This window comes from Echinops telfairi, unplaced genomic scaffold (genome assembly GCF_000313985.2).
Source record: "Echinops telfairi isolate 266 unplaced genomic scaffold, ASM31398v2 ScPeMD7_7468;HRSCAF=8506_0, whole genome shotgun sequence".
NCBI lineage: Eukaryota > Metazoa > Chordata > Mammalia > Afrosoricida > Tenrecidae > Echinops > Echinops telfairi.
The window spans coordinates 24170923-24195522 of NW_022111369.1; the positions used below are offsets into that span (position 1 = coordinate 24170923).

General features: G+C 41.8%; 1 protein-coding gene across 2 annotated transcripts in view; it reads right to left on the minus strand.

Annotated features, from left to right (window-relative positions):
• Positions 1-1111: 1111 nt before the first annotated feature.
• The window catches only part of GRID2 (glutamate ionotropic receptor delta type subunit 2), a 1637701-nt gene continuing 1614212 nt past the window's right edge, over positions 1112-24600 (minus strand). The window contains exons 16-17 of one of the 2 annotated variants that reach the window (XM_045284271.1): positions 9570-9627; positions 4996-5084 (exon numbers count right to left, since the gene is read on the minus strand). In XM_045284271.1, coding sequence (XP_045140206.1) covers positions 9607-9627 — 21 coding nt within the window. In that variant the 3' untranslated portion in view covers positions 4996-5084; positions 9570-9606. Of the gene's footprint in view, positions 5085-9569; positions 9628-24600 lie in introns of both variants that reach the window. The other variant, XM_045284270.1, reaches the window with a different exon arrangement.

Below are 24600 nucleotides of genomic sequence, written 5' to 3' on the forward strand. Positions count from 1 at the left end.
AAAAAAGAGGAAAAAAGAAAAAAAAAACGAACAGATAGGCTGAAAGAGAAAGGAAAAAAAAGAAAACAGAAAGAGGAAAAAAACCAAACAACAACCAAAAAAAGTCTGTTAGTAAATCAAGGTCTGTTTGTTGACCTTTAGGAGCGGTTTCTGGATGAGTCTAATGGGGTGCCATGTCCCTTTCAAGTGAACGGAGTACCTTTTAGTCTTTAAACCAAGTGGATCTTCACTATGCATTGTCTTCCATATTCTAAAATGACCAAGCCAAATAAACAGCAAGTCTTTGTTTAATAAAACGGGATTTACAACGGGATATACTATGAGCATATTGGAAAGAGCACAAAGCAGGAACCTTCTGTTAATAACATTCAGATATAATAACATTATAGACAGATGTCGTTGATTATCTCTCTCATGGTGAGTTTCAGATTCTCTTCTTTGCTAACTCAAGAGCTGTAACCCATGGACTTCCTTTATTTTCGACACCATTTTATGCCTTACCAGGTTCAGTTAAAGTAATCATCAAAGTCAAAACAAAATAGAAGTGCTTTCTGCCCAAAGGAGAGTTCTTAGCCTGTTTAAAAATGTGCAGAGTTTAAGCTTTAATTACAGAAACTTCCCACCTCTCCCCACCATTGTGTCTATTGGCCCTGTTCCATCCACTGCTGGAACTTCTAATGTGAGCTCTCTGAACAGCCTGGCACTGACCAGTTACGGGGAGTGGCTGGTTTCTCATCAGCTACCTCTTTCTTCAGAATGTTGCCTGCATTTTCCTTTGCCTTCTTGTGTGCCTGCTTCTCACTCAATAATCACTGCAGCTTGAAGCAGAGGGGGAGTGAATCTTCTCTGAATTTTTGAGGAGAAGTTTACTTTGTAAGTTGAGCTTAAGTTAGAATACATTTTGTGTGTTACAGTCAAACATTTCCTTAACTACCCTTGTCTGGTGTTTTGCTGTCATAATTTGAAGAACACTTTCATCTGATTTCGCAGAGTATTCACTCCCTCTCATATCGTCTTGGGATGTAAAGGCATAAAAGTGACCCATTGAAGTATCCCATTTGAGTACCAGATTTCATTAACCAAAGAAGGAATTGGACTGCAACCAGGGAAATTATTTATTAACAAAGTTTTATTGATAAAATAATTTACCAAAGACTTATGGAAAAAATTAAAAACCATTCAGAAAGAAAAATTATATCAACCAAGATAGCAAAGGGTCAATGTCTGTGTTTCCTATGTTGGGCTGGCTATGTAAGTGACATCAGTTATACTGAGGATTCTATAGCTTTAGCAAAAACTAAGATGCAGTATTACAATTTACAAAAAAAGTTCCTACAAGATAAACATAGTGATGTCTATAGGTAACTCCATTTACTGCCCAGTCATTCCCCCTGATACCTGTTCCAACCTCATAGTCCGCTTTCTGACTTGGATGTGTATATTCTTCTTTCTCAGCAATCATGACCTGGGATCATCGTGTTTCATATGCTTGGTCTGTCATGTTAGCAACAGCTTTTCTTCCTGGCTTGGGTCTGTTCATTGCTGGATCCTTTGGCTCAGTGCCTTTGACCTTGGGTGGCTGATACTCTGAGACTCTCTGGCTCCCTTCCCACAGCAAGTGGTGAGTGTAAACTATAATGTAAGATCCCGGCTTTCCTCCACTGAACTTTAAGTATTAAAATGAATTTTTAATATTATGTCTTTAAGAAAATATTTAGGAAATTTTCAGTGGACTCATTTTTGACCTAGAGTAAGGAGGAGATCCTGAATGCCCATTCTACTTAAATATATTTCAGAAACTGCTATATGGAACACCTTGGCATTTCTCCTGTAATCCCCTTTCCTTACTCTAGGAAATAGAGGAATGGATTATAGTTGGAAATGTCTATATCACTCTCACGACCTTAATCCAGAGCTTCTAGGGTACCAGTTTGATCTGATGTGTTGGTATATCATCACCGTTCTTTTATTTACTTTTGTGGAGAATTTATGCAATTCCTGGATGTCTGAAGGGACTTCCACAAGTTCATGGAAAGAGTCTACTATTTTTTCATCCCCCCTCATATGTCATTAGTTTTGGAAGAAACCCCCCACCAAACACACAAACAAACACACATGCCACTGAGTAGATTTCAACTTAGGAACATCGACCTTGTAGTTATCTGTCCAGTGCTTTGCTCTGTGTGTTTTCAGGGATCCTTTTAGTTTGGGAAGAGCTTCTGAATTCTTGGTAGAAAGAGCTCCCTTTGTTCAAAGGATTTCTAGGTTCCTGTAGCTCTATAGGCCCTCTATGCTGTATGCCAGGAGTGAAGTAGTTAAGGTCTCAATCTGGGATGAATTGGCTTCCCCAGGGAGACTAAACTCAAATTAGATCAGCCATGGAGAATCTGTCTTGAATCATTAGAAGTAAAAATTCAGGCTAGGGCCTGGCTATCTGGGTGGGATTCCTTATTGTTGTGTGCATGTGTGTCTGGGTGTGTTTGTACATGATGTGTGATAGATATGGAGAAGCATAAGCAAGGAACACATTATATTGAATGTCTGTGGTACAGTCAGGGAGTAGAGAAGTCAGGATCACAGGAAGAACTAGATTGGTGTGAAGGATAAACTGTGAGGAGATGTATCACCATGTCCTGCCTGTAAATGAGTGTCTGAGTGCTTCTTTTACCAGTCCAGTTATAATAAACCACTCAGGGATGGCCTGTGGTTTTCTTTAAGTGGGTCAGTATCTCCTTTCACCAAACCTTCTTACTATATTTGAGAAGGCTTACTGTCTATTATCATTGCTGGTGATTCCCCTGGAAACTAGAGCTCAAGTGATTACAAACATCTCTGCTGTTGATTATTTCTCTAGGGTGAAGAATAGGCTTTTTACAATGGCCCATGGAGACATTCTTTTCCCGATGAGGTCATGTCTATTGTGTCCTAATGGCAAAATGTGCACATGGCATGCTAATGGTAAAGGGCATTACATATCAGCCAGGCCCCAGTTTGGTCCACTGTTTTATATCCTTGTTATGCTCTGAAGCATCAGCATTCCTATATTGAAACTGGACTACCAGGAAGGCATGAACTTTATGTTCTTTATCCCATTCTTCAGTGCGGAAGGACAGAGAACAGCCTTCTGGTAAATGATAGCATTGTATATGGCAGAGAGAAGGAAGGGCTGATGGAACACTGGGTGATTAAGAGCTGACAACATTTACAAAGTTTTGTCACATACATTTTCACTTGATTCTCACAACAAGCCTGCGAGGTAGGTACAGTAAATGGTGCTTCTATTTTTATTTCTCAAAGAAAGACACTGATGACCCAAATGTTGACGTGATATACCCCGTCATAGTAAGTGCTAGAACCCAAATTGGAAGTGGGATCTTCCAGCGTCACAACCAGACTTCAACTGAAGGTTAGGATGACATAATTGAGAAGCTGCCCAGTAAGTAGGCATCTAATATTTCGGCAATCAGCAACCACTGTGTTACTGCTGGCAGGACTTCTCAGAGAAATCGATGTTCATTGGTTTGAAATTTATGGGTTGCGTTGGCGTGTTAGAAGGTCAGATGTGAGCTAGCTGGGGCCACTGGGGGTTCCTGGGTGGTCAAGAACAGAGATGGAAGGGTTTTCCTGGCCCTCACTGCACCGCTCTGGCCCTCTGCAGGCGTTTTACTTGTTTGATGTCTCCACTGTCATATAGACTGCTTAGGAGCAATGGCTGTGAGTTATTTTTCCTAGCATTAACGCTTGCCACAAGTAGGTGCTCAATTAAACTTTGTTGCATTCATGAGCGGTCGGGATGTTTCATGAGCATAAGATGCTTCCATATTTTACTCGGGCGATGCTTTTAATTAAACATGTGGATATGAGTATAGGGAAAACTCAGTTATCTTGGTGGTGGCTCGAATACATAGGCACTGCTATCCCAGAGTACCATCTCATGATCTAAGAGACGTTTGTTTACAAAACAAATCTACAAGGTATCGATTTGAACTGGAGATTCTACATTAGTCAAGAATCCATGCAGAATGTAGACATTTAAGGGCCACCGGGGGTAAGGGCTGAGTCCCTGGGTGGTGTAGATGATTAACATGTTCAGCTGTAAACTGAAAGGTTGGCAGTTTAAGTCTACACAGAGGTATCTCAGAGGGTATCTGGTGAGAAAACTTCTGAGAAGTCAGTCAATTAAAACCTAAGGAGTACAATTGACCCTGATACACTTGAGGTGGCCATGAATCAGAGTAGATTCAACTGCAACTTGTGGGGGTAAAGGGTTAGGGCCATTGACATAAAGAAAAATGAGTCATTTCAGTGAATATGAAGATAACCTTGTTTCAATCATATTGAAAGAGCTCTGTGATAAAAAAAAAATTCCACAGATGGTTAATTGCTATCACCAGGGGTTCAGTAAGCTTTTGCTGAAAGAGACCTCTCTCTTTTGAGGTGCAGTTCTGCCAAGGCACATTCTCCTTAGTCCTCCATGTCTCCTGGATCCTTGGCCATCAGATGTCCCAGAAAGGCAGAAGTGAGACTGTGGTGACTCTTAAACAGGTGGAAGCTGGAGGACAACGCTATTGTGGAGTAGACATGGACCTCAGCGTGTGCGTTGCTGGCCAGGACCCGCAGACAAAATATCTGCTGCATAAAAGCGTCCCGCTAAGGTTACTGGGTTGACCTAGGCAGGACCCAATGACCTGTCACTGAGAGCAGTAGACGTTGTGTTGCTCTTCTAAGAGTGGATGACAGCAAAGTTTTCTGGGTCTCACAGCCTGGTGAATTCAGCTTCCTTGCACTGAATAAGAAGTTTTTGTTTGTTTTTTTTAAAACTTAGGAGATAGCACACCAGCTCACCAGTTTCGGTTACTCAGAATCTGTTGGGTCCTGAAATCAATAGGTGGAAGAGTGATTGGCAGCTCGGGTGCTGGTAGAGGTTAGGGGTCTTCCAGAGGCCCTCCCAGTTGCGACGATTGGTGGAGGCCGTGACTGGAAGCCTGGCTTCTCCAGGTATTGCTGCTAAATTTCAGACACGGCCTTAATGGCCAAGCATTCCTTCCTTCAGACGATGTAGACTCATTTGGCAGGGATGAAGCCTGTGGGAAAGAAAGCATAAGGTCACACACATCCAGGTTAATTTTAGGCTCGGTTTGATTTTCTGTGTTCCCACCGTATTTAGGAGGCCCGGGTTTCACCTTCATGGCTATTTACTCACTGGGAGGAGTCAGAGGGGAGGAGTGCTAAAGCTCTTTCTACCTTAGGGCCGCCAGGGGTTTCTGGACCGCGGGCAGCCACAAGAAAGCACAGCACGCTGGTTGTTGGTTGCTGAGACCGAGTCTCTTTCAGGGAGGGCTTTAAGGTTCATGGTAATGCGTCAAGATTTTATTTTCATCAGCAGTGGATAGGACTGTTGAAAACACTATTTATAAAAAATAAAATTAGCAGTGACCTAAGACAGGAATAGAATAAAGTTGAGTCTGAGGATCGATTTCAATGACCGTTCAAACCGTGTAGTGTCTACTAGATGAGAGGCTAGCGCCACATGAAAACCCCCCCACTTGGTGCCGTCGAATCAGCTCTGACCCATAGCGACCCACCGGATAGAGACCTGCCCCGTGGGTTTCCGAGATGGAAGTTCTAAGGGAGTAGACGTGGTCAGCCCACCATGGAGCTCCCTAAGGTACCAGGGTGCCTGGAGTCCAATTAGAGGAATCAAAATGGAAAGTGAATTGGGGTTTGTCACGAGCTCAAGAAGAAGGATGGGTCAACATTTATTTTCAGTGTCATGATAGCTCCATTTACTGTATGGTTCTTGTAAATGGCACAGAGACTTCAACTTAGTCTCTAATTCAATCTCATTTATTCCCTATAATGATTCTCTGAGATGAAAATCATTATCGTGTTTATTTCACTGGTAAGGAAATAGATGAGAGATGTTTGAAATCCGCTCAAAGTCATACTAGTGAACCACAGAGTCAGGATCAAAACTCATTCTCTTCCATTTGATAGGGCCATTAAACCCCAGAGATGGGATGGGGGTCTGTTCTTTTGGGTCATAGAAATATGAGAAGAGATCAGTTTTAGATACTGGGCCTTTGACATGATCCTGACACTTGTCATTGGAAAGACTGGCGTTATATCTCCAGTACCCTGGAGCTTGATCCAATAATTGGCTAGTTTTTCAAAATGATGTATTGATTGCAATGCAGTCCTGCCAGTCATGTGGAATAGCACTTCTTTCAGTGAGGATAGAAAAAACCCGAATCCCTGGTCTGGAGTTGTGACCAAAGGCCATTTTTTGTTTACTAAGAACAATATCTAGTCATCTAGGGCATCATTGTAAATAAGACTGGCCTTTGGGGTTGTAAATCTTGTGATTAAAGTGGATTGTCTGATCCAAAGGAAGATGAGCAAGGAGTCCTGGTAATGCAGCAGTTAAGCGCTCAGCTGTTTAACGTGGAAATCCAAACCCACTAACCACCAGCAGGGGGAAGATGAGTCAGGCTGCTTCCATAAAGATTTCTGCTTTGGAAACCCTAGGGGGCAATTCCGTTTGGGCCAATGTGAGTTAGAATGGACTAGGTTGGTAATGGGCTTGGTTTGGGGGTCTTCTAAACTCCCCACAAAGGCTGTAGAAAAACAAACCAGGGTTTCTTCTTCTTTTCTACCTGGTCCAATCACAGAGCCTATAGGAGCTGTGCAGGCTGGAACCAGCACAGATTCGTTCAGCAATGAAGACGACAACAAGGCCGCAGCAGAGGGAGCCGGGTAGAACTGAAACGTCCAGCGCAGGAAAAGTGAGTAGTTTGTAAAGGAGAACAAACTGCTTCCAATGTGAAAAGAAAACAATCGAAAGCAAACGAACTCACAGAAAATGGCAAAACTTCAACAGAATTTTAAAAATGGAAAACCATTAAACATCTATGAAACAGTATGGTAGTCTTCTATAGGTTTTTATGTGCTTTTTGTACTTAATCACTAGGAAATTTTTTGTCTGCCTTTTCTTTTGTTGCTTTTACCTTTTGGGGTAGTTTTGGGGTGCTGACCAGAAACCAAGTACGCCACAACAACAACAACACCAATGCAGCCACACGACATCATGTGGCTGGTAAATGTGTTCGGCATATTTTCACAAAGAAAAGATCTGAAGGCAACATTCTTGAATCGGGACTGCTAATGTTCAGAATATGTGTTTGATTTTATTACTCTGGCTCTTTCTCTGGAGGCTTTTGGATAATTCATGGTAAAACGATGGTGAAGTCATGTCATTCTATTTTGATATTACCAGTGTTTCGCTTGCTACTGAATTCTGAATTGTTTCAAGTTTTCAATTTTTTTATTTGCTTAAGAAAATCAGAGCTGAGTCTGGACATCACTTGAAAGGCTGGCTGTAGTTATTTAAGGCCACAAGCTATCTGCAAGTAAGCAGAGCACAGGCATTCCACCTTTTATTCCAGACGGCTGGCAGACTGAAACCCTTTTGTCTGTTGAAGCAAGGCCCTGGGAGCAGCGTTTGGCACAGCTCATTAATAAAATTCTACACAGTCACCTAAATGTACTTCTGACCTCTTGCACAAGCCTTTTTCTGAAGAATTTAGTTTCTATAAGAATACTGATGAATAACAGTTATACCTGAGAGTTATTGAGGGTATACCAGTAATCGAGAGCCGTAATGCAAACACAATAAAGCAGAAACTAGAAAACATCAGATAAACAATAAAGCAAATATAATTTTAGTAGCTCTATACTATTAATAAATTCATGTATTAAGGAATTAACATTGGAACACTATATTAAAGCTTCCTATAAAATAGACATGATATTGAAAGACTTACAGCAGTCATTACTGATAGGAAGAACTTGTATGGAAATTCTAAATAAGCTCCTTTTATTATACTTCCTAATTATAGATTATATATATTTGTATAAAGATTTACATGAATCTTTCTAATTAGAAAAATATATTTAATGTTTTTCTCTTATTATCTCTTTCTATTGATTATTAAATTACTTACCTCCAGATCATAAAAATTTATGGCCATCCATATGATTAGAATGTAGTGAGGTCAAGTCTGACATTACACTTTCTGTACTCTGGAAAAATGTGTGCAGACATTTGAGACTATGAACCCAGTGATAAACTTAGAACTTTTCAGAAGGGATGTCCTTTTAAGGACCAGACGTTGTCAGAATGTAGGGGTATTATTTTCTAAGGTGAAATTAGTATGAACTCAGAAAACAGTTCCTTGATTGCTTCGTACTTCAATCATTATTATCATCATGAATGTTTTGTTTATGTTTCACTTGGCTGGCAGAATCTGTTCCGTCACAGGGAATTTGGCCATGAGTTTTGACTCCACAATAGAAACATGTACAAAGCACTGTGAGTGGACATTGAAAAATCTCACATGCTATATATCATAACAAGTACAGAAGGTGCAACATATTATATTGTATAGATATTAAAGCAGTGCACAATTAGATGATCTTGCTATGTATATGGGTTAATGAAATGAAAACCATGCTAAATTTGTTTAGTTGGGCCTTTGGTAGTTTGTGCTTTTAAAAGTTTTCTTTTTGAAAAAAATAACAGTGCTACCTAATGAAATCTGTCCCCTTTTATGTACAATACACACCACACACGCACACACACACACACACACACACACTCACACACAGATTCAAAGTCAATGGCAGTGGGTGGTTTATGTCAGGGCCGGGTTGGACGCCCCTCTCCCAGAATAAGATAAATGTAAGTGGCGAAGAGCTCCTGGGGCCGGCTGAACTCATTTTGTATTCCACACTGCCTGGCCCCCTTCTCATCTCTTTCTCCCTCTCTTTGTGTGTTCAAGCCTACTTGAGTTTCTTTTCTCTTTTGTAGAACTTGATTCTTTGATGTGTTTCAGGGCACGCCCTGCAGCAAAGACAACTTCCCAGGAATGGGAAACATAGCACACAGGTCTGAAGCACTTACTGTACAATAACAGAAAGCTTCAGACCTACGAGTTGATTTTTTCTCTCTCTCCCCAAAGCATCAAAACATGTAGGGAGGAGACCCATACAACACTTGAATATATTAGGTAGATTATTTTAAAGTGAGGTAAACTGTAACATTTAATGCAAAGTAGGTATTTGATGAGGATTTTTTAACCTGGGATGAATTTATGGTAGTAATTTAACCTGAGGTGTGTCTTCATGCATCTATATATTCCTTTGCTTAATCATATCTCACCTATAAGTATGAATGAATGATTGTTCCTATTTTACTATTTCTATGGCACTATAGCTATGAGATGGTTAATAGACAGGATCCTTAGGGATCCTATTCTGATAGTTTCCATTGAAAATATTGTGAGGAAGTGCATTGCTTTAACTTTCTATTTACACTTCTATAAAGCGGAAAGGAATGTTGCTCTAAACACCGTAAAGTTAGTGTTAGAAGACACTATATTATTAATAGAAAGTCTAGATTGAAGATGTTAACTACTTTATGCCCAACATTAGCATTTCTATTTGTGTAAATTAAAAAAATTTAATAAGAGTGTGTTATATTTCTATTTAAAATATCTTTGTTTACTCACATAGTATACTTTATAAGACAAATCTTTCAGGACTAGGTCACTGAATTAGGACTTGGAACTGAAAATTGAAAAACAAATAGAAAATAAGTGAAAACAACGCCTGTTTACACATATGCAAACTCACTTTTTACATGAGAAGACTCCAACGAAAAAGAAGCGCCAGGGACAGTATAGTCTCCTTCTTCACCACTGCCCGCAGTCTCTGGGAGACTTCTTATTTGTAAAGCCCAAGCGGTTGGAAAAGCAAACGGAACTACCAATTTGGTAATCATCTGCTTTGTTTGAGCAATTCAGAAAATCAGTTTGTAGAAAGTAGGTGTGTTTTTCCCTCTTGTGCAAAGAATAGAGTTCACTCTCATGCGTGTTGTTTGGGAAGCTTACTGAAAAATAGTCCGGTATTAGAGGAATAATAGATGTGTAGCAGTACACAATCATTTTCAATGACATTTGATCCAGTTCTGTAGTTCACCAAATGTAGTGAGCAAAAATTACATATTTGCACAAACAACATTATCTACTAACTTAAAAAAGTTACTCTGGTGTCATTGAATTCATTCAGCACTTTCAAACATGTTTTATTCTGTGATAACAAACCAATCAGCTAAGTGCCACAATTTCTTTTAATTCTGATCTAGCGAAACAGATTTTTGAGTTCTTTCTATACGTAGCTATTGCACTGTGGATGACCTTTTGTGAAACTGTAAATAACATAAGGAACATTTCTCTGAGAGCAGTGAAGGGTGGGATTTCCTGATACCCATTTATTTACTGTGCGTGAAGTTTGTAGTGGGGGGCTGTGTTGCCCAAAAGGAGCCCAGGATGCCTCGGAGTTACTGGTTCCGACCAAGTTAGCATTTTGAAGCCCCCAGCGCTCCGTGGCAGAAAGGTAAAGCTTTCTACTGCGATAAAGATTTCCCGTCTCAGAAACCCACAGCAGCAGTTCCACTCTGTTCTCCAGGGTCCCTGGGAGTGCGAATCGACTCAACAGCAGTGCGTTTCAGGGGCTAGGCTGGTGTTGTTCTCAGGATGTTGCTTAAAGCGAAATGAAATCTCTGCCATCGCGTGCATGTGCACAGAGGAGCGCCAACTCCTCAGCCTGCTCAAGTAAACCAATCCGGATCTGCTTTTGTTCTCTCCCTTCATGTTACTAAACAGTGTTAGATATTGGTTGTTTTCAAATTGTCTGATTCTAAATTTGATAAGATCCACAGGTGCATATTGCAACACCCCCCAGGTTTATGGCAAGTGGCTGCACGCAAAGGGTCCCGTTTTCTCCCATCTCTGTTTACAAGAGTCAGTCAGTGAGACGCAAAGGTTTTGAAGAAGAGTTCAGAGCTTCTCTTCTTACACAGGACTGCTACGATTGTACTGTGTCACTCTGATGGTTAAACCATATGTTCTAATGGCATCAGGACTTCTGTTTTTTTATGATTACATTTGCTTTCTACCTCTTTTCTGCAGAATTGTTATCTTAAAAATGTGTTAGCTGAAGGAATCGATGTTGCATCACACAGATAAATACAAGTGCCATGCTAGCTACCATATTGTACTGCAGTGAAGTGTTTATACTAAATGTTTATAAACACTATTCCACAGCCTGACAACACTACGACGCCAGGAGCACCAGCAGATCTACCAACGGTGGCCGTTTTCAACAGGTGAGGTAACTGGAATGGAGACTCTGGAAGCATAATGCCCGAGGTCAGATGCTCTGCAGTGGAAGGACATAGATCATAACTGCTGTTTCTGATTTCAGATTCTCCGTGTGTAATCCCTGACTTGTCGTACCAGTACACCCTACACCCTTTCCCCGATCTGCTTCATAACCCAATACATGGTTGCCAGAGGACTAAACCCATGATGCCAGTGTCCTAGCTGGCTTCTGTTAGTTTCTTTGACAGTCTGTGTGTGCCCTGCAATAGGGCCCTGCCTGAAGTCTGTCCCAGTTTTCTCGTTGATAATCTGGATAGCTATTGGGTTTATATTTAGGTCTCTAAGCCATCTTGAGTTCATTTTAATGCAGGGGGTTAGGTGTGAGTCCCGTTTTACTCTTCTGCAAATGGGGATCTAATTTGTCCAGCACCATTTGTTGAAGAGTTGTTCCTGGTCTCTCTCTCCTAAGGCTATCCAGTGCCTCCGTGCCCAGGTGTTGTTAAGTGCCATTGAGTCAGCTCTGAGTCCCTATACCAGCGGTTCTCAACCTGTGGGTTGTGACCCCTTTGGGGGTCAAACGACCCTTTCACAGGATTCGCCTAAGCCCACTGGAAAAAATATTTCACAATATATAATACACAAATATTTCACAATATATAATTACATCTTGTTTTGTGATTAATCACTATGTTTAATTATATGTTCCATTTGTAAAAGTGAAAATACATCCTATATATCAGATATTTATATGACGACTAATAACAGTAGCAACATGACAGTTATGAAGTAGAAACAAAAATAATTTCATGGTTGGGGGGGTCACCACCACATGAGGAACTGTATTAAAGGGTGGCGGCGTCAGGAAGGTTGAGAACCACCGCCCCACCATGTAAACAGAACACAACACGGACTTGTCCTGTGCCATCCTCACATCACTGCGATGTGTGGGCCCATTGTTGCAGCCATGGTGTTGACCCCTCTCCTTGCCGGTCTCCCTCTGTCCTGCGGACCTTCTGCTCTACCACACGATGACACAGTGGCTGCCACAAGGGGCTCAAGCACAGCATGATTGTGCGGATGGCGCGTCATTCTGCTCTACAGAGGGTCACTATCAGTTGGCACCAACTTGACGGCCCCTGATAGGAACCTTATGTTGCCAAACATGATGTCCTTCTCCAGGGACTGGTCCCACTGTCCTTGCTTTGAAGGAACATTCTGGCTGTCCTTCCTCCAAGAACAGATTTGGATGTTTTAGCTCATTCAGAAAATTCACTGCCACCAAGTTAATGTCGACTCATGGGTCCCCTGTAGGATAGAACTTCCCTTGTGGGTTTCCATGACTGTAACTCTTTACTGCTCCTCCTCCCTGCCAGAGAGTCAATTCTGACTCAGAAAGGGTAGAACTGCCCCTGTGAAAAGCTTCCTGCTTCTCTGAAGAGTGGTTGGTGGTTTCGAACTATTGACCTTGCTATTAGCAGCCCAATGCACAGCCTTTTGAGCCACACACCAGGACTCAGGTCCATGGTATTCCAATGCTCTTCACCAACACTAGAATTCAAATGCATGGATCTTTCTCTGGCCTTCCTTCTTCAATGTCCAGCTTTCATATGCATATGAGAAATTGAAGATACCATAGCTTGGGTCAGGGACACCTTAGTCCTTGAAATGACATCTGGGTTCTTTAGCCCTTAAAGAGGTCGTGTGCAGCAGATTTGCCCGATATAATAAAATTAATTGATTTCCTGATTGCTGTTTGGGTGGGCAGTGATTGTGGATGCAAGTAAAATGAAATCATTGCCAATGTCAATCGTTTTCTTCCAGCAATTGAGAAGATGTAAAGGTGAGTGAATCTTGAAATTACAGAAATGCTTCAAGCCAGTTAAGTTAGTAAAATGTCTGTGCTGTCAATGACGTATGACGAGGCCAGTTCTGTTGTTTGCATGTGGGCTCGTGAGGGTAGACTTTCCTAGTCTACTAGTCACTTCCTGAAGCACCAGGCGCATAGAAAGTTCTGAGTGCTGTGTGCACACTGCATGTGCTCGCCTTCAGGGAATCCCCTTGCAGTCCGGATGAAGCTTCTTCTTTGCCTGTACCTTTGGTGACCTCCGTCTGAGCTCTGTGTGGCAAGCCAGGTGGCTCCTCCTGCTGGGCTCCATGCTAACTTTCTGCCGGAAGTCTGCTAGTCCCAGACTACCTACAGGGCGTCCTTTTTCTACCTAGTGACTTTGAAGCTCCAGGGTATATTTTGGAAAACATATTATTTGGCGGGATTGGGATCCCAGTAGATGGCCCCTAAATGGCACAAGCAGTTTGCCAACTGATGGCAAACCAAAAAGGTGGGTGGTCTGACCCATGGAGTGGTACCATGGAGGAAATGTCTGGCACTCTTCTTTCCGATTGTAGCCAACCCCTGTGTTACAAGTGGAAATTGTTGTATAGGTTGTGAGCAAATAGTCCCCCTCCAGAGAGACTTTCTGTCTCCCTGAGTCCCTCCCTTCTCTGCCCCCTGCTTTATTTCCTTTAAACCATCATGAGGGCCACTGGGTGTCCTTCATTCCCAGTGAGTAGAGATGTTGAGACATCGCTCTCCTGACTTGATTACTAATTAATTGACTCTGAGTTAATAAACAGACAGATAACCCAGGTGATACTGACTGATTCAGATCTGCCTTTCAAAGGACTGGGATCATTGTGATCAGTGCCCCCTTTGTCCCCTCTTCCCCCACTTTCTCCTTCCCTCCTGGTATCACTACTTCTATTTCTGTTCCTGAGGGGCTTATCTGACCTGGGTTCTGTGTGTTGTGAGCTCCTATCTGTACCTGGGTACAGGCTCTGGTCTAGCCAGAACTGAAAAGCAGGACTGGGGTCATGATAGTGGGGGTAAGGAATAACCCCCAACCCCCACCCCACCAGGTGGATGAACAACAGAAACATGGGTGAAGGGAGACAGTGGTTGGTGTAAGCTATGAAAACAATAAAAATTGATCAAGGATTCACGGGGGCTGGAGAGGGGAGGGAGGAAAACAAGAGGAGCTGATACCAAGGAATCAAATAGAAACTCAATGTTTAGAAAATGATGATGGCAGGGTATGTACAAATATGCTCGATAAAATTGATGTATGGAATGTTATGAGAGCTGTAAGAGCCCCCAATAAAATGATTTAAAAATTAATACAAGGACTGGGATCTTCCAGTAACCAGAGAAGATTGGAAACACAGGATGCTGGCAGCCGAGTGGTAAGGAACTGTAAGAAGCATCTAGGAGCTCTGAGTAGCCCCCAGCTAAACCTGTAAGAGGACAGAAGAGCCAGTTCTATATTCACAAGGCACTGAATTCTCCCCACAAGCCCATGAACTTGGCAGAGAACCCTAGGCAGGCTCCAGAAGGAAACGCAGCCCTGTCAACACTTTTCTCCTAACTTTCTGAGAAACGAACTGGGGCACAAGGTCTCTTCTACCAGCCGTGTTACAATCTTGCCTCAAACCAAGCCTGTGAGTTCCAAACAACCCACACCTGGTTGTCTCCAGAAATACTCGCCCCTGAGATTCTCCACTGACTGTCTCGTACAGGACTGAGGACGCCTGATACAATTACTGTACGTCATTTGATTTCACAGCTTGGAGAAATACTCGTGGGATAAACAGATTATGTACAATATTTATACAATATTTAGAGTATTTGTATTGCTTTATGTATCATATCTAGAGAGGTGTATTTAAAGATTTTATATAATTTAGACAACATTTATATATTTATATTTTAAATAACTATCTGAAGTGATATGCTATTATGAATTTACAAATACTTAAAAAATAAAAGCTTATTCATTTGAGGGAGCAGCAGTTATTATTTTGAAAATGCTGATTATAAAAAAACCCATTTCAAACTAGTCTAGACAGGGAAGACCTCAAAGGAAAAAAATTAGGAAAGAAACAAGCAGGGAATTGCTTTCCAACTCTGAAGATGCCAATCGCACTAGGTGTAAGTGAGAACACATTCTTTAGTAGAGTGTATAAATGCTTGTCTTTGCCACTTTTCACTTAACGGACATGTGTCATTAAAGTAGTAGATACTAAATGAATTGTATATATTCTTTTTGATAACCATTACATATGTATATATTTATATTTTTGTCTTATATACACACTCAAATTTCTTTTCGCACATGACCTTCCTTAAATCTGTAAGCCCTATTGTGATTTTGTCAATGTCTTTCTTTAAACGTTTCTCTTGGCTTTGGGTTTCTGCCATCTGTTCCAAGGCTGTCGAGTTGATTCGGACGCAATGGCCCTGTGGGGCAGACTTGAACTGCACCAAGGGAGTTCTGACACTGTCCGTCTTTCCTGGAGCAGACGGCCTCCCCGCCCCCCCTCCTGCAGAGCCACTGGGGGGTTTGAACCACCCACCTCGTGATTATGACAATAACCACAACACAAACAAACTCACTGCCATTGACTCAATTGCGACTCATAGTAACCCTGTAGGACAGGGTGGATCTGTCCAGGTAGAGTTCTGAGAGCCTGTAAGTGTCTATGGGAGTAGAAAATCTCATCTTTCTCCCAGTTGTGATAGTATTGCCTGATAAAACAACAGTTATCATTTAGATAATATTGCTCAAAATATCTAGAGTTAAATATATATGATTGATGATGGTGCTCATTAGAACTCATGTACATTTCTATCCCCTTATATTATTAAAAGTATTATCCAAAATGAAAAATGACTAGTGTTTTAAATTTCATATGGAGCTAGGTCATCCATTGTGTCCTCCTAGCGCACCCGAGTTTGTTTTCTAAAGTCTATCAGGTTCATAACCAGAAGTCCTTTAAAGAAGCACAGAAAGACCACGAGTAGGGCCCCGGGAAGACGATTAGTTCCTCAGGTCAGATCGGCTTCTCATCCTGAAGCCTTCTCCAGGGTTCTTCCCTTCGTCGATACCCAATAGAACAACAGGGGCAGGGAGTGGTCAGGCAAGGAGGGGGGCGGGGAGAAAAAGAAAAGAAGATACTAGCCAAGCATAATTAAAACTTGAGGGGCGTGTTATTTGATTTGAGCTGCTCTAGGCAAAACAAAACAAAAATTATCTGCACGCCATCCAGCTCTGCTGAAAGGGCAACACAGCGAGAAACAGAGTTAGCAGCAGTCGATTCAAGAAAGGCTAACTGAATAGCTTTGAAGGACACAGGCAGCAAGACCCCCGTCCTCAGGCATAAATAAACTCCCAACAGACTCATTTGCCATGAAGGATGAAATGTAGAGGTGCCGTGAAGCCGGGGTCCCTGCCTCTCCACGGCTCCTTTCCCTAAGTCATTCTGGTGGGGTTTTGTGTCCCAAAGTTGTCCCTATGCAAACAACAGGTTGAATATTGTAGGTGTGGGTTATTAAAGTGTCCCTGGGACAATGGCAGTCTGTGTCCCATTTGTAACGCTTGGATTAATCTTTGGAAAGTGCACACAAAATGTGACATGATGTTGGCTTCCAACATTATTCAGTCTGCATAGCAGCAAATCCTGCCCTGTCTCCCTGGAAATAAAACTCCACAGACATATCAGTGCCATCTGAAAGAACCTACCATTTATGCTCAGGACTGGGGACACCCTGATATAATTTCTGTACATCATTTGATTGTATCGTTTGGAGAAATACTCATGGAACAAACAGATTATGTACACTCAATTATTCCCAAGCTTCCTAAAAAATTGTGCAATTAGGTTGAGCGTTATCTTTCTCTTTTTATGTTATATGGTTGCGGGGAGTGAGTGGGTGGAAAGTAAGACAGCTTTTATTTTTAAGAGAGAATTCCATATTAGTTTACATTGGATTATCACCCTGACAGAAGGGAAAATTCTGAGAATTTCCCTTCCTAACTCTACTTTGCCTTTTCAATTTAAAAATACCAAGATATGAGAACTAGCTAAGAAACCCATGCCGGGGAGAGGGGGTGTTCACTGCGCTTTTCCCCCTCTTCACTCCATCCTTGGGGAGTGGGAGGTTTCCAGGCTCGCCCTCACTGGTTTGTACTTTACAGATTCTTGACTTGTGCCCGTGTTCACATAAGTACTATTCATAAAATTTGGGAAGATGTTCTCCCCAAATACACTGTGTTTTAAATGGAACTCAAATAGGACTGGGATCATGGAAAGAGGCAAATATGAAAATCAAACCTGGTGCCAGAGTGTCGATTGGAACTCACAGAGACCACCCCGTAGGGTTTCCGAGATTGTACAGCTTTATGGGAGCAGAGAGCCTCACCTTTCTCCTTTGGGGAAACTGGTTGGTTTGAACCTCAGACCTTGTGGTTTTCAGTTTGACATTTACCCAAAACAAAACAAAACCAACTACAAACAAAACAACAATAAAGAAAACAAACACAAATCCAGGGCATGGAGTCAGTTTAGATTTATGGTGAACATATGGGACTGAGTAGAACTGCCCCGTGGGATTGCCAAGGTTGTAAATCTTTGCAGGGGCAAACTGCCTCAGCTTTCTCCTGGGGTGCAGCTGGTGGGTTCAAACTGATGGTCTTGTGGTTAGCAGCATAATGCATAGGCCACTATATTACCAGGGCTCCTTAGACATGGGCAAGGCACACCACATTACAAACAACCACTCATGATGGTTGGGAATCTCAGAGAATCAAGATGGAAAACAGTAAGTAAGTGTTTCCAGTAAGACCAATAATGCAAATAGGAATAATTGGAATTTGTTTAACAAAATGGCATTGGATTAAACAAATGTCATTGTTTTCTAACAGCTCATTCAGCCATTCTCAGTGTAAGTTTGTTTGTTCTTTCCTTTTTCTTGGTCTGTAGGGAAGTAGGGAGAAGTGAGCCCTGGACATGATAGGTTACATGCTGGGTTGCCAACCTCCAGGTCAGCTGTTTCAAACCACCAGCTGCTTCCAGAGAGGAAGACGGAGCATCCTACTCCCTTAAAAAGTTATAGTCTCGGAACCCCCAGGGGCAGTTCTACCCTGTCCTTTATGGTCACTACTCTGTGTTAGTGAGTTTTGTTTTGGTTTGAAGGTCAGCAGGGCAGGAGCTAAACATTCTGTTACAGACACATGGCTGTATGCATGAACCCATCAACAAGATCTTGGTAAGCTATTTAATGCTTAGTCTTCAGTTTATAAAAGTCCTACATTTTTACAAATGTGCTTGACTCAATGGATGGATGGATGGATTGTGATGAGTTGTATGAGCCCCCAATAAAATGATTTTTAAAAAGTCATACTTTTTTTCATTTATCGCCTTTTATTAAGAAAATGTCATGCACTTTAACTTTGAAAGTAAATTTCTATTTAAAACTGTTTATCTGCTTGACACCTTTTGATGGCCAGTATAAAGTTTATTAGAACATAATTTCCATAGGGAAAATGGGTGAAAGCCGTGGCTCTTGAGGAAGAGACTAATTCCACATCCACTCGTCCCACGGCGAAGAGCTGAGACCCGTGAAGCCGGAGGTCCGGGACTCCGCAGGCCTGCCTGAGCAGTACACATGGCAGGGGACAGAGGGAGACGTGGTGCCGCCAGCGCAGGCACTCATACACCCCGAGCAACCATCAGTCGTGTCTGGCCCTCATTTGCCCAGATATCACAGGTGGCACGGCAGCCGCCCCTGCAGTCACCAGAGCCCTTCGTGCCCGGATGCGCATGATGGCAGTTGGCCTCTTCCGGGTGTGTCTTCCTTCTTGGGCTTTCCTCTTCATCTGCACTGTGCTGATCCGAGCCATGGCTTGTCCCATCGCCTCATGCGCACGTGAAAGCTGGAGCCGGAACACAGAGGCAGAATCAAGGCCTTCGAATCACGGCGCTAGAGAAGACTTAAAGTACTGTGGACCGCGGAGAGGACAAACTGATCTGTCTCCATGAGGTACTGCCAGAGTGCTCCTTGGGGGCAAGGGTGGGGAGACATTGTCTGAAGTAATTTGGGTATGTTGTCCAGAGAGACCAGTCCCTGGAGAAGGACGGCATACCAGGTAAAGCAGCTGAGCAGCACAAAGGGGAAGACCGTTCCAGGATGGAGTGACACAGTGGCTGCAGCCAGGGGCTCAGACTCTGTGAGGAGGGTGCACGACCCAGCAGTGTTTTGTTCTGTTGTGGATAAGGTCACTGTGGTTCAGAACTGACTTGATGCAACAACAGCAGCAACAACAACATGTCTAGTAGGACACAGTGTTTGCATTCATCTGGGTTGCCCTCATGTTAATTTTCTCCCGCATTGTGGAGGGGAAGGCACAGTAAGCCCACCCAGCATATTGTCTCTCCTGGGTTGGTCACAGGTCCAAGGAAAGTAGACAGCAAAGGGGATAGGAAAGAAGATGTCTCAGTTAATAATTTTTTATCAGCCAACTCCATTGCAGTTCTCTTCTTTGGGGTATAAATCAGATGAAACCCAGACTTCCAAGAAGAAGGAAGTTTAGGGAGCCCAACAGAATGCTTAGGGAAGAAAATGGTGTTCAGGACAATTATAGGCAGAGGTGTGCACATCACCAAATTAACCTAGTTAACCTCGCTTTCACGGAGCACAAGAATGCACACCAAAACTGGTGAGAGGGTGTGTGTGTGTGTGTGTGTGTGTGTGTGAAAGAGAGAGAGAGAGAGAGAGAGTTGGGATTCCATTTAAATGAAATTTCACGTGGGGCATGGAGATGGTGTTTGGGATATTGTAAGAACTTTTTGAAAAGAGATGATCAATACACAAAAGCAGTACGCTAGGCTTGGTGGTCCAGGGGTGAGCACAGCTGCGTTCTAACACCAGTAGCGCATGCCTCTCCCTGTTCAGAACCACGATCTCCTGTCGTCGTCATTGTTGAGTGGAGACTGGCGGTCTTGTGGAAACCGACAGCTACTGAGTCAGTTCAGACTCAGTGGCCCTAGAGAGGGCTTCTGGGGATGTCAGGCTTCCTGGGAGCTGAAGGCCTCATCGTCCTCCCTCGGAGCACTGGTGGCTTCCACTGTGGGCTTGGTGGTTCGCAGCCCCTGGTGTCACCCACTAGGCCACCAGGGGTTACCTGCTGTAACCCTCAGGCCTCCATAGAAAGGATGCAGTATATCTTGTGCGGGGGCTGCACAAGTTTATGGAAAAATAAACGGAAAGTAATGGAATTTCCCCATGAACTTTAAGAAGCTATATATGTGTAGATTTACAGATTTTTATATACACCGTTGGAAAGGGTAGCTATTGAAATCACCCGAAGAACTAAAACGGTGGGCTTGCCACTAAAGATAAGAATCAAGTTTATTTAAAATCATTTCTTTTACAACAGAGGGCTTGAGCCTTTTCAATGAATGCTGTTCTTTTACCAGGTCCTGATGGTTTTTGAAAGAGGCATCCTGGCAGAGTAGTAGTTAAACTGCTACGCTGCTAACCAAAGGTCTGGGCTAGCCACCCGTTGTTTCCAGGGGGAAAAGATGTATCCATTTTATTCCATAAAAATTGCAGCTTAGGAAGCCCTTGGGGGGTATTTCTGCTCTGTTCAATTGGATCACTACAGACTAGTGAGTTTAATTAATTTGCTTTGGGCTTTTATTTTCTTGGAGAATCCAGAGCAGAATCTGGACAAATGATCCAACAGCGCCACCACCTGCCTTTTCTAACACACGGCACGGAGCCTTGAAGGGCGTTCACAGGCCGGGAGGAAAGCTCCTCTTCTCTGTGTACCCTCCTCCCCGGCCGCTTGAGCTCACGTTTAGGAAGAAACGGGTGCCATCTTCTTTCTGATTGTGTTTTAACTGGTAACATAAGCACCTTTCCAGTGAGCAAATGTAAAACAGAAGTTCTTTACAGTGTACAGTGTTCCTTTACTTTTAACAGAAAATAAAAGAACTTACAAAAAAGTATTGTAAAGCTGTGTTCGTGCTCGTTTGGTAGAGGTTCTATTGATTTTAACGTGTTACTCATTACCCTTGGATATTATCTTTTGATCATATAGGGCAAGTTTTTTTAGTTACTAAGTCTCTGGGAACATTTGAGATAAAATTATAGTAATATACACTTGGGAGAGCAATCCATTCTGAGCATGAACGTCAGCAAGAAATAATGTTTTGCATACTAAAAAGTTTGCTTTGTATTCTTCTAAAATCCAAGCACTAACTTAAAAGAAGCCAACAACTTTATATCCTACAATTTCAACAGAGTGTAAAAAATTGTCACAGAGTGGCTGATGTGTACATGTTTTATTTTTAGATCTGTTCCAATCAGTGTCTTTTAGAATTGACTAGGTGGTTAGACCATGAGCTTTTACCATAGTTTTTACTCTTTCGGATTCTGTCCTTTGTTGATTTTTGTAATGCTTTAGACAGCGTTAGAAATCGATGATTTTGAACTTTCTACTAGTGAGGCTGAGCCCCTGGGTGTCAGTTTGAACCCACCCCGAGATGCGTGGGAAGAAAGGACTGGCAATCCACTTCAAAGAGGTCCCAGCCACAGATACCCCTGTGGAGGGCAGGTGGTGCTGCGCTCCACTCAGGTCATCGTGAGTCAGAACCGATGCCATGGAAACCTGTTGTTGTTGTTGTTGTATTATTATGATTTGGTTAATATTGAGACACCATTCTAAGTGCTTAATGTATCTGGAGACATTAAATCCTCTTGACAATACGATGAGGAACGTGCTCTTGCCATTTTCATTTTTATGGGTGAGGAAAATGAAATACAGGGACAGCCCGTGACTTGCCTAGAGGGCACAGGATAGTCCTGGCCTCCAGGAGCCCTGTTTTCATGGTCATCTGCTAAGTAGTTTTCTTAGGACACCAGTACTCAATATGCATGTTCTGTTAGTTTTGTGTTTTTCCTTTGTCTACCTATGAACCAATATTTAATATAAAAATATTGCTTAACTTAATAAAATAGTTTAACACTGTTAACAGTTAAATAAGAGCCTGAGGTCTAAAACATGAGGGGGTACACAACACGCACACAGACACACACACACACAAACCAGAATTTTTTTAAAAAGCTATGTATTTAAATTTTTCTAAAAAACAAACGTATCATCTTCAAAGTACTCTCCAGTACATGTAATACATTTTTCAAATCTGCAATTCCATTCTTGGAAACATTTTCCAAACTCATCTATTTGGATGGCTGGTAGCACCTCCTTGTGTTTTCTTCACCTCTTCTACATCATCAAATCGCTGTCCTTTCATCTCTCTTTTAATTCGAAGAAACAAAAAGAAGTTGCACGGAGCCAGGTCAGGTGAGCATGGGCCAATGTAGGCAAGCTTTCTGTTTTTTTCCCCCAAACTTTTGCACTGAGATGGCTTCGTGTGCAGGTACTTTGTCATGGTGGCAAAACCAGTCCCCCATCTGCCACAAATCGGGCTTTTTTTTTGGGTCACACAGTGTTAAACAATCTTTTCAGAACCTCTAAATAGAAAGCTTGATGAGCAGTTTGACCTGGTGGAACGAACTCCAAATGCACGACGAGTCGAGATTTTCATCCTTTCAGGAAGCTGACTGAAGTCCAGAGCCAGGTTTGTCATCAATCACCATTTCACGTTTTTTTAAATGACAAAACCACTCACACACTTGAGTTTTCCCCATAGCTGTGTTCAGGATCACAACAGTTTCTGTGGCATTTTTTCTGAGCAGGAAACAAAATTTCACAGCTGCACGCTGTTCTCTTAAATCGACCATAACAAAAAACGACGTTTGAAAAAAACTGCTTTTACTAAAGAATTCACTGTGACCAGAGAGAACCTTCTCAGGTGAAGCCACTTGATGCACTAACTCAGAGCCAGTTTCCCAATGCTCCCCCTAGCGGGAAACATGTGTACTACAAAGCTCCGCTCAGAGTTTTTTTTTCCCGTTTTAGGTACCCCTTAGTAAGAGGCAGTCATTACATGTACTTCTTATTCTCTATGAAATAATGCATTCTATAAAGGAGCCCTGGTGGTGGAGCGGGCTATTCATTGAGCTGCATACAAACCTGCCAAGATGAAGCTATTGTTTCTACAGTTTTGAAATCTTAGAAACCCAAAGAGGCAGTTCTATTCTGTTGCACAGGGTCTCTATGAGTTGGAATGAACTCGATGGCAGTGAGTTTTTAAAATTTTCAAAATCAGTGACTTGTTAATGAAGTCCTAGAAATGAGTCTTGTAAATTGAGAACTATTTTTATTTTCCCTGATTTTCTATCTCTAAATAGTCACTTTAGATAATTATATTGAATGCTTCATGCTCATTGTAGTGTGCGCTTAGAGAAGTAATTAAGAAAGTAATTTATTACATTTTTTACTATATGCAGAGACACTGTTCAGTTTTTTTGATATTTGTGAAAACCTTTGCAATTTTTTTTAGAAATCCTTAAAGTTAAAATACTCCTTAAGTTTTTAATGTATCAATTTTAAGATGTCTGTGGATATTTAGGTATTATATGATAGCTTCCATAACTACCTCCCACTTAAAATAGTTGAATTAATGTATTAAATATAATATTCATTTTTCTCAAAAAGTAAATTTACACAAAAATATAATTTAAGTGATGTTTAGTTATTAAAAATTTAAACTAATGTTTATTTTAAAATGCAATACGGTATGTATCAAAAGTATTTTAACGGAGATAGAAAATCTGAGGCTGGCTATGTGTTTTATTGGAATCTTGGTCAATACTTTTTAAAGAGAACATTTGGAAAATATGAGACCAACATTATAGTAAGAGTGTATTTATTTTTGTGCTGTGTGCTGAACTGGGACAACCAATTATGACGATCATGGAGCAATTGAAGCCACTCTTTAAATAAGTAACCTGTTGGTATATTAGAGAGTAGTAAACCATAGCTTAACATAAGGCTAACGGTTCTATGAATTAAAGTTGCAAATAGGATGTTAACAGGTTCTATATTTAGAAAATCTTTATTATTAAATGATTTAGAGCTTGGAGATCATCTTCTTGTAAATATATCTAAGTATTTCAGCACATAGCTATGGCATTGCTATTTCTATTAATGCAAACTAACCCATTTAACTGTCTATTTTCAGTACAGAAGGGAGCCCTCGGGGCCCTGTGGTGACCTGTTGGGCTGCTAACCGCAAGGTCAGCAGTTAGAAACCACCAGCCAACCCATGGGAAGAGGATGAGGACATCTACGCATGTAGTATACCAGCTAAAATCATGTATGGGATGATGCACCCTAAGTATGAATTATTAAAAAATTCTATTATCCATCTATCCTTTGTATGCATTTATTGATGCTGATTTTTTGTTAGTATAATCCTTGCTGTATGGTTTGGTGGTGGGCAGTATGAGGACATAAAAGTTATTTTCCTGCTCCCCAATTAAAGAGGTAATTTGTTCTTTGAAGAAAGAGTTTGAGTCAGGGCTCCTCAGAAGGTAAGCCTGCTTCTATGCAGAACAGCCACAAGAGGGCTTTGA